This window comes from Gossypium arboreum, chromosome 9 (assembly GCF_025698485.1).
Source record: "Gossypium arboreum isolate Shixiya-1 chromosome 9, ASM2569848v2, whole genome shotgun sequence".
NCBI classification, from domain to species: Eukaryota; Viridiplantae; Streptophyta; class Magnoliopsida; order Malvales; family Malvaceae; genus Gossypium; species Gossypium arboreum.
In genome coordinates, this window is record NC_069078.1 from 56,119,903 (window position 1) to 56,130,487 (window position 10,585).

The following is a 10,585-nucleotide window of genomic DNA, read 5'->3' on the forward strand; positions in this document are numbered from 1 at the left end:
CGGTGAAAAATATTTTTTAATAAAAACTTTTCAGTCATTTGTTCCCAAGTAGTGATTGACCCTCGTGGTAACGGGTTCAACCATTGTTTAGCCTTATTCCTCAACAAAAAGGGAAACAATCAAAAGTGAATGGAATCATCAGAAACAACATTGATTTTAAAAGTGTTGCAAAACTCTAAGAAATTTTCCAAGTGAGCGTTGGGATCCTCGTCCTGCAAACCATCAAACTGAACAAAATGTTGGATCATTTGAATGGTGTTAGGTTTTAGTTCAAAATTATTTGCAGCAATAGTAGGCCTAACTATGCTCGATTCAGTTCCTATTAAAGAAGGTTTAGCATAATCATACATAGTACATGGAGCAAGATTCTGATTAGTAGCAATTACAGGAGGTAGCAGATTTTCTTGGTTTTTAGTCATCTCCTCGGTTGTGGTTGAAGTATCATCCTCTTGCTCTTCCTCTGTGTGTCGTAAGCTTTGCCTTATATCTCTTCAATTTCTGTGAACTGTACGATCGATCTCACTATCAAACAGTAATGGTCCCGACGGGTTTCTTCTAGTCATACACTATAAAAACCTTCTAGGAACGAATAAAAGAAAAATTAGAAAAGAAAATAAAAATTTAAATTGAAAATAAAGTAGAATGGCTAAATTAATTAAAATCGAGTGTTCCTAATATCCTAATTCCCCACAATAGCGCCAAAAACTGGATACGTGATATTCGCAACAGGTTTTAAAAATTTATAATTAATCATTCTTGAAACTAACTATTATCACGATGAAGGCAAGTGTAGCTATCGAACAATAGTATAGCTTTAGCAAGACCGGTTTGTCAAACCCAAAGGAACCAAGAGTACTAGTAATTACTTTCTTTTTATTATCTAGCCTAAAAATAGAGGGATTTGTTTATCTAAACTAATTAACTAAACTAAGGGTGCACAGAGAGAAAATAAGGAAAAGCTTTTGGGAGAACTCGATTGATTAAGACAATACCCAAGGAAAAATCCACTTAGACTTCACTTGTTATTTGACTCTGAATCAGACGATTTATTCATTTGACTTGATCCGTAGAAATCCCTAAGTTATATTATTATCTCTCTCGAGAGTAATAACATCTAACCCTAGGTTGATTAATTGAAATCTCTTTCTAATTAACGCCCTAGTGTTGCATTAACTCGATCTATAAATCCCCTTATTAGGTTTCACCCTAATCCGGCAAAATCTTATCACCCTATCTCTAGGCGTGCAATCAACTCTGCTTAATTACGAATAATTTACTCTTAGGCAGGGTCTATTCCTCCTCTAAATAAGAGCATTAACTGGAATCAATATCCTGGAATATTAAAACAAGAATTAAGAACACATAATTAAGAACAAGTCAAATACTTATCATATAATTCAAATAATAATAACAAGATTTGTCTTAGGTTTCATTACCCTTAGGTATTTGGGGGTTTAGTTCATAACTAAGAAAGAAAACATCTCAAAAGAATAAAGATAACAAAACATAAAGAAAACCCAAAACCCCTGAATGGAAATTGAAGGGAGATCTTCAGTCTTGACGATGAATCCAGCTTTTGAGATGGATCAATCGGCTTCCCTTGAGCAATTCCCTGCCTCCTACTCTGTGTGTCTCCTCTAAGTGTCTTCTCCAGTGTTTAAATAGACTGTAGAATGCCTAAGAGCCCTCAAAAGTGGCCTTTTCCAATTAGGACTATACTTGGGCTCGGTAGGGACATGCCCGTGTGTGATTACTCCAGCCTGTGGTCAAGGCTGTTCAATAGGCACGAGTGTGTAGTCTACCCGTGTAAGTCGTGCTTTGATCCTACTAAATGGACACGGCCATGTACCACGCCCGTGTGAGGAAGTCCAGGGTGTGTTGATTTCCCACGTGGGTCCATTTTCTCCATTTTCTCCATTTTCGGCCCATTTCTCGCTCTTTTTACTCTCCTATGCTCACCTAAGCATAAAACATGAAATTAAAGAATTAGGAGCATCGAATTCACCAAATCTAAGGAGAAATCATCCATAAATGTGCTAAGCATGGGATAAAAATACGTATAAATTACGGTTTATCAAACCCATTAACCACAATCGGATAAACCAAAGACTTGAATCCATACCTATTGCCTACATAAAACTCAAAACCAGAGATGGGGCCTTCTGACAATACCCCAACCTATTAGCCCACATACTTACCCTAAGTCGAGTGAAAAGAAAACTATTTCATCGGCTACATATCACCCGAAAACGCCTTCACTTCTCGAGGAAATCTGAGACTCAAAAGAATAGCACACCTAAAAGAAGAGGACAAGAATATGCCACAAGGGAATGAGAGAAGGGAGGAGCATTCGGCTTTAAGCAGAGGTAACATGAAAAGATTAATTAACAACAAGCAAGAGTCGAATGTACCTACCACAGTCGTCAAGCCGCAACAAATTGAAAAGGTGAGGAGGAGAAAAGGCAGTGAGCAATCGGTTCACCAACTAAAAAAGAACAAAGATGGAAGAAAGAAAAGAAACACAGAGAGGAGAGAAAAGAAAGGTTCGGTTAGAAGGGAAAACTGAATGACAGAATAGTGAGGGAGAGAAAAGCTGTATTAGGCCTACAAAAATAAAGAGATTGAGGGAAAGAGACTTGGTTACCCTAGAATAGAAACCACAAACTCGAAAGGTACAAAGAAGCACTCAGCTTACCAACAATTGACCAAAGTGCGATTTACGTTGTTACGAACCAAGAATATTCAGCCAGAGAGAAAAATACAAAAGAAAAGTGTCCAAAAGAGAAACTGAAACAAGGAATACTCCCCCAAAAGAAGTTACAGCCGAAATTTTGAGTAGCTAGAAACCCAATTCGGCACTACCACATCCACACCCTCAAAATCCTTGATCTTCTCCTAATATCTCTCCCTAATTCTCTCCACAAAACACTCCAACATCCCATTCAGACTTTATACAAACTCTCATGACCAATTCAACCTCAGAGTCTCAGTCCGAGTCCACTACCTACCTAGCTAACACAGTAAAATAATTACTCCATTGTGCAACCTAGGACTCGAACTCAAGTGCCCCAACAGAAGCAATACGCCACATTGCCACTAAACAGCACGCTCTCTTTGTGTCATAAGACCAGCACTATTATTTATACAGCCTATATGAAAGTGTCTAGATTCATTTAAGAGCAACACTAAAAATTTTTCAAAAGCGAAGACTTGAACCCAGGCTTCTCAAACACTCCCAACCCACTCAAATCACTTAGCCAATAAAGCAAACATGTAATTCGTGTTAGATAATTCAAAATTAAAGATCCTAAATTTTTGGGGCGTTATAACTCTACCCTTTTAAAGAAATTTTGACCTCAAAATTTACCTTATCAGAATAGATGAGGGTATTATTATCGCATAGCCTTCAACATTTCCCATGCGGTTTCTTCTGAGTTGTGATTACACTAAAGCACTTTTACCAGTGGAGTAGATTTCTTCCTCAGTACCTTAATGTAACGATTCAGTATTTGCACCGATTCCTCCTCGAAGGTCAGATCAGGCCTAACCTCGATCTCCTCAATTGACACTATATGCATGGGATCAGAGCGGTAACGTCTTAGCATGGAGACCTGGAATACATCATGGATCCGGTCCAACTCTGGAGGCAACTCAGGCTGATAAGCCTCCAGTCCAACACTTTTCAGTATGCAGTAAGGCCCAATGAACCTAGGGCTCAACTTGCCCTTCTGTCCAAATCTCAGTATCTTCTTCCATGGGGAGACCTTGAGAATCACGAAGTCCCCCACGAAAAACTCAATCTCTCGACGTTTAAGATCTGCATAAGACTTTTGCCTATCAGATGCTTCTTTCCATCGGTCTCGAATCAGTTTTACCTTATCCTTGGTATCTGATACTAACTCTGGCCCCAGAACTCGCCACTTGCCCAACTCAGTCCAACATGTAGGAGTACTACACCTATGACCATACAATGCCTCGTATGGTACCGTCTGAATGCTGGACTGGTAGCTATTATTTTACGCGAACTCTGCTGGTGGCAAGTAATCTTCCAAATTGCCTCGGAAGTCTATTACAAAACTCCTTAACATGTCCTCCAGTATCTGAATCACCTTTTCTGACTGACCATCTATTTGAGGGTGGAACGCAGTACTGAAGTCCAACCTTGTACCCAGTGCCTTGTGTAAGTTCTTCAAAAATCAAGACGTGAAACGAGGATCTCGATCAGATATTATGGAAACCGGCACCCATGCAGTCATACAATCTCAACCACATATAACTTAGCTAGTTTTTGCAACAAGTAATCAGTACTGACCAGTATGAAATGAGCAGACTTGGTCAACCGATCTACTATAACCCATACCGAATCTTTCTTTGTAGGCGTTAGGGGCAGTCCACTAACAAAGTCCATTGTCACTCTTTCCCATTTCCAGAGAGGATTCTTTACCGGCTGCAACAACCTAGAAGGCAGCTGATGCTCAACCTTTAGTTGTTGGCATGTCAGATACTTACTTACTAAATTTGTAATCTCGCGCTTAAGTCCTGGTCACCAATATAGTTCACGAAGGTCTCGGTACATCTTGCTTCTACTAGGATGCATAGCATAAGGACTATTATGCGCTTCTTGTAGTATAGACTGCCTCAAATCAGAACCCTCAGAAAACAAACTCTCCCACTGAAACATAATACCCATTTGCTATTCAGCCCAAAATCAGAAGTTTCCCTATTTTCAATTTGCCAGAAACGTGGAACCAGTGACTCATCCAACAACTATTTATACTTAATCTGCTCAATCCACGTCGGTCTAACTTGAAGCTAAGCCAACAAGCCACCATCATCAAACAAACTTAAGTATGCAAACATCGCCTTTAGATTAGACATAGCCCTATGGCTCAGTGCGTCGGCTACCACATTCGCCTTACCAGGGTGGTACTCAATTGAGCAATCATAATCCTTAAGTAGCTCGATCCATCTTCATTGCCTAAGATTTAACTCCTTCTGAGTAAGAAGGTACTTGAGGCTCTTGTGATCCGTGTAAATAATATACTTCTCACCGTAAAAATAATGCCTCCAAATCTTCAATGCGAAAACCACCACGGTCAATTCCGAGTCATGAGTAAGGTAATTCGCCTCATGGGTCTTAAGCTAGCGAGAAGCGCATGCCACCACCGTACCCTCTTGCATCAACACACATCCCAAACTGACATGTGATGCATCACTGTAGACAGTGAATTCCTTCCCAGATTCTGGCTGTATCAAGACAGAGGCCTCAGTCAGAACCTTTTTAAGTTTCTCAAAACTCTCCTACTGCTTACCAGTCCAGTTAAACGGTACCCCTTTACGCAGTAACTTGGTCAAAGGTGCAGCAATCAAAGAAAACCCTTCAACAAAACATCTGTAATGCCCTACCAGACCCAAAAAACTTTTAATCTCGGATATAGTCTTAGGTGGTTTCCAATCCAGGACAGCTTCAATTTTCCAAGGATCAACTCTGATTCCCTCGACAGACACCACACCCAAAAATGTCACCTCTCGCAGTCAGAACTCACACTTGTTGAACTTAACGTATAACTACTTCTCCATTAGAATCTGCAGAATGACTCAGAGATGGGCATCATGTTCATCTTCGGTTCTTGAATACACCAATATATCATCTATAAATACCACTATGAACCGATCCAGATACGACTAGAACACTTAGTTCATCAGATCCATGAAGGCAGTCGATGTATTTATTAGCCCAAACAACATCACTAGGAACTCGTAATGACCATAACGAGTCCTAAATACTATCTTGTAGACATCAACCTCTTTAACTCTCAATTGGTGGTACCCAGAATGGAGATCAATCTTGGAGAACACCACGGCTCCTCGCAGCTGATCGAATAGATCGTCTATCCTCGGCAAAGGGTACTTGTTCTTGATAGTTAGTTTGTTTAATTGTCGATTGTTGATGCACATACGCATAGACCTATCCTTCTTTTTCACAAATTACATCGGTGCTCCCCATGGAGACACACTCGATAGGATGAGTCCTCAGTCCAGTAGCTCTTGAATTTGAGCCTTTAACTCCATAAGTTCCTTCCGTACCATTCTATAAGGGGCAATAGACACCGGAGCTATTCCAGGTAGGAACTCAATACCAAATTTAACCTGATGGTTAGGAGGCAATCCAGGGAGCTCATCAGGGAAAACATCCAGAAAATCCTTAACTGTTTTGATATTTTCAACAGAAGGGCACTCAGAATCAGAGACATCAATATAGGCTAAAAACACCTCACAACCCTTACGAACCAATTTCTTAGCCCTTAGTGCAGAAACCGCATCTAATAGATATTCTCTACGCTCTTCAATCACAACCACCTCCTCATCCTCAGTAGTCTTTAGTACCACATGCATAACAGCACAATCTAAACTTGCTCGCTTTTTTACCAGCCAATCCATACCCAAGATTAGGTCAAATTCACCAAAAGGTAACTCCACCAAATCCGTCGAAAAGGTAACCCCTTGAACCTCCTAAGGCACATCTCTAAATAACTTGTCTACTCTTACCGTCTATCTAAGTGGACTTATCACGATCATCTCACTGCCAATACTCTTACACAGGATACCCAGTGTCCCAGACACAGTACATGCAATGTATGAATACGTAGACCCAACATCAATCAGAGCAGTATACGATTTATTAAGGATAAAGAACGTACCAATTATCACATCAGGATCATCACCATCCTCTCAGCTACGTACAGCATAGACCAGAGTTGGCTGCCTCGCCTCAACATTACCAGCACCTCTGCCTGGTGCTCCACGACCTCGGCCCAAACCATTTCCATTTTTGGCCTGACCACGGCCTCTTGTGGCTGCTGAGCACCTCTTGTTGGCTAAATAAAACCCTGACCTATAGCTCGTATTTGTTCAGGCCTCTGTGGACAATTTTAGACAAGATGCTCCATTGACCCGTACCTAAAACATGCCCCAATCCTGTTCCAACACTCACCCTAATACCGTCTTCCACAATTTGCACAGGACTGTAATCTAGTAATAGTAACAGAAGCCCCAACTTGAACTGGCTCATCAAATCTGCCCTTTTTCTTAGGCCTACCAAAAGAACTTGAGGGCTCTGGATCCCTCCTACTTCTACCCCTTTCCTTCTCGCTGTTCTGGCGCTCAGAGCAGTTCACGTTGTCGGTGATTTTTGCCTTTTCCACTAGGATAGCAAAGTCTTGCTCCCTCTGAGAAGCTATCAGTATCCGTAATTCATCTTGGAGGTTGCCCTCAAAATGAACATAGCATTCACAATCTGTTGCTACCATCCCACGAGCGTAGCGGCTAAGTCGTAGGAACTCTGCCTCGTATTTTCCCACAGTTTTATCCCCCTGACTCAGGTTCAGAAATTCCCTTCTTCATGCGTCTACATAACTTGCGCATATATATTTTCCTTGAAATGCAACTTTAAAGAATTCCCATGTTAACCGGTCGGCCTGAGTACCTTCTCTCACAGTAAGCAACCACTGGTAGGCCTCGTCTCGCAGTAAAGACACTGCACCTGTTAGTTTTTGCTCAGAAGTGCAGTCAAGATCATCCATTATTCTCTCCATGGCCTCCAACCAATACTCAGCCACATCAGGGGCTACACTAGCAATACCCCTAAAAATTTCAGCTCTATTTGACTAGAGTCATTCCGAAATAGACCCACAGCCCATAGCACTCGTACTAGTCCCAACGACCCTCTCCAGAATTCGGAGCATAGCTTATGATAGTGCCTCATCCCCAGCCGCTCGACCACAAGGTCCTGTCTCAGTTACCGGTGAAGCTGGTACCTCCCTAGCCCTAACATTAGGCATGTGGTCCGATGCCGAAGATCCAGCCCTAGCACTTTCACGGCCTCTGCCACGGCCTCTTGTACCCATTCCACTAGTACCTCTAGTGCTCATATTGATTCTCGTATTACTGGTTTAACAATTTTATGCAGATCAATTTACAGTTTCAAATATTAGTAGATGTCTTATGAAAAGCAATAATTAAAGTTTGTTCTCGTATATTGAAGTTTTCACTACAGTTTCCAGTTTACTCTAACTAAAGAGTTTCAGTACAGTCCTTTATCATATATTTTCTACCTACTGTACTCCAGTTTAAAACAGTCAACAGTATTAAGGAAACTTACGGATTCGGCGCCAGAGATTCGGTGTGCCACACAATTTATAAACCTTCCAACAAATTTTAAGTCGTTACAAAAACAACTTTCCAAAGTTTTCCAAAAAATAAATAAATAAAAATCCATTCCACAGCCAAGTTTTGCAACCTGGCTTTGATACCACTAAATGTAACACACCAAACCTGGCCTAGACATTATGGCTGAATCTGGCGTGTCACATTACACTGCTTTCCGAAAATATGAACTCTATTGGTTTTGAATAGTTAAAATCCTATTATGGCTTGATAAGTATGTTAAATTCCTTGTTATTAATCGATCAGCTAGTCAAAACATTAGTCATATTAAATTGCCATTATTTTATTACACTGATTTAAACGCAGAAGCTTTTTAAAACTATAAAGGTTAAATCACGTGTCTTTGCAAATAATCGATACTTTGAAAACCTGTCTTCCACTAGACTAGCAATTTAAAGTAAGCAAGCAGATGCCCAATTAAAATTTAAATCCATAAAAGCCCTTATTACAGAATTAAAAACCTAAAATGAAAATTCAGATAAAAGTAAAATCATGCATAGCATAATTACGGTCATGTGGCCACCTTTGAGTCCCTTACAACACCAAATCCTCTAAAACTAGTGATTACCTGCACAATTAAAAAGAAGGGTGAGTTTACAAGAAACTCAGTATGTATTCCCCTATCTAATAGTCAGAATATAGTACACAGTAACAGTCCGGGGCCTGAGCCAATTACAATAACAGTGTCAGTGCAGTAATGCAACAGTGGAACCCAACCCAATCTAGCCAGACACACCACTCCGTACCTCTAAACACACCATGTGGGGACAAAGTTAACCCACCCAGCCAGACACACCAATATTAGTATCGTAGCAAAGCTGCCAATAGCGGTATCTGATTGCGTGATTTCGTGATAGGTTTTAAATATTTATAATTAATCGTTCTTGAAACTAACTATTATCGCGATGTAGGCAAGTGTACCTATCGAACAATAGTATAGTTTTAGCAAGACCGGATTGTCGAACCCAAAGGAACTAAAAGTACCAGTAATGACTGTCTTTTTATTATCTAGCCTAAGAATAAAGAGGTTTTTGTTTTAACTAACTAATTATCTAAATAAGAATTCACAGAGAATGGAATTGGGGAATTGGTTTTGGGAAAATCGATTGAATTAAGATAATACTTAAGGAAAAATTCACCTAGACTGTACTTGTTATTCTAGCTCCGAATCGAACGATTTATTCATTTAACTAGTTCTGTAGAGATCCCTAAGTTATGTTATTATCCCTATTCAAGACTAATAACGTCTAATCCCTAGATTGACTAATCGAGACCTTTCTCTAATTAACACCCTAGGGTTGTATTAACTCAATCTATGGATCCCCTTATTAGGTTTTACCCTAATCCAGCAAAATCTTGTCACCCTATGTCTAGGCGCCCAATCAACTCCGCTTAATTATGACAAATGTACTTTAGACAGGGTCTACTCCTCCTCTAAATAAGAGCTTATCTTGAATCAGTATCCTAGGATATCAAAACAAGAATTAAGAACACATAATTAAGAACAAGTTAAATATTTATCATACAATTCAGAAAATAATAACAAGATTCGTCTTAGTTTCATTCCCCTTAGGTATTTAGGGGTTTTAGTTCATAACTAAATAAGAAAACATCTTAGAATAATAAAGAATACAAAACATAAAGAAAACCCAAAATTCCTAAAGGGGAAATTGAGGAGAGATCTTCAGTCTTGATGGTGAATCTAGCTTTTGAGATGGATCAATCGGGTTCCTTGGAGTAATTCCTTACTCTCTACTCTGTGTCCCTCCTTTCTTCCTCCTCTAGGGTGTATTTATAAGCTTTAGAATGCCTAAGAGCCCTTAAAATTAGCCTTTTCCAAATTGGACTCAACTTGGGCTCGACAAGGACATGCTTGTGTAACACGCCCGTGTACGATTACTTTAGGCCGTGCTCGAGCCTGCCAAATTGACACGGCCATGTGGTCTGCCCATATGAAGAGGTCCAGGCCATGTTGATTTCGTACTTTGGCCTATTTTCTCTGTTTTTAGCCCTTTTCTCGTTCCTTTTGCTCTCCTATGCTTTCCTAATTATAAAACATGAAATCAAAGCATTAGGAGCATCGAATTCACCAATTCTAATGGGAAATCATCCATAAATTGAGTTAAACATGGGGTCAAATACGTATAAATTACGGTTTATCAGTATCGCAGCAAAGCTGCCAGTAATCAATATAAAGGCTAAAAGCCAATAGTATAGTATACTTCCTCCATAAACAATACCCCAACCCCATACAGTGTGACATGTCAAAGAGAACAGTATCGAGGGGTAGTGTAGTCATTTTCCCTATAGGGGTATTTTGGTCTTTTTACTTGCCTTGGGGTGTAGGTACTCTTATCAA

The 10,585-nt window shown here is 40.0% G+C and overlaps 1 protein-coding gene across 1 annotated transcript; it reads right to left on the reverse strand.

Moving 5' to 3' along the window:
* Positions 1–6,033: 6,033 nt before the first annotated feature.
* On the reverse strand, positions 6,034–7,907 carry LOC108487648 (uncharacterized). The gene is made up of 5 exons (XM_017792028.1): positions 7,761–7,907; positions 7,497–7,667; positions 7,003–7,373; positions 6,745–6,895; positions 6,034–6,513 (listed from the first exon to the last, which is right to left on the reverse strand). The coding sequence occupies exons 1-5, from the start codon at positions 7,905–7,907 to the stop codon at positions 6,034–6,036; spliced, it is 1,320 nt and encodes a 439-aa protein (XP_017647517.1).
* Between the last annotated feature and the right edge of the window lie 2,678 nt (positions 7,908–10,585).

Coding starts and splice junctions, on each gene's coding strand:
- LOC108487648 (XM_017792028.1), bottom strand. CDS start 7,907: ATGGGTACAAGAGGCCGTGGCAGAGGCCGTGAAAGTGCTAGGGCTGGA. Junction 7,374..7,496: donor CCTACCAGTGGTTGCTTACT/GTGAGAGAAGGT, acceptor AACCTGAGTCAG/GGGGATAAAACTGTGGGAAA. Junction 6,896..7,002: donor TGTGCAAATTGTGGAAGACG/GTATTAGGGTGA, acceptor TACGAGCTATAG/GTCAGGGTTTTATTTAGCCA.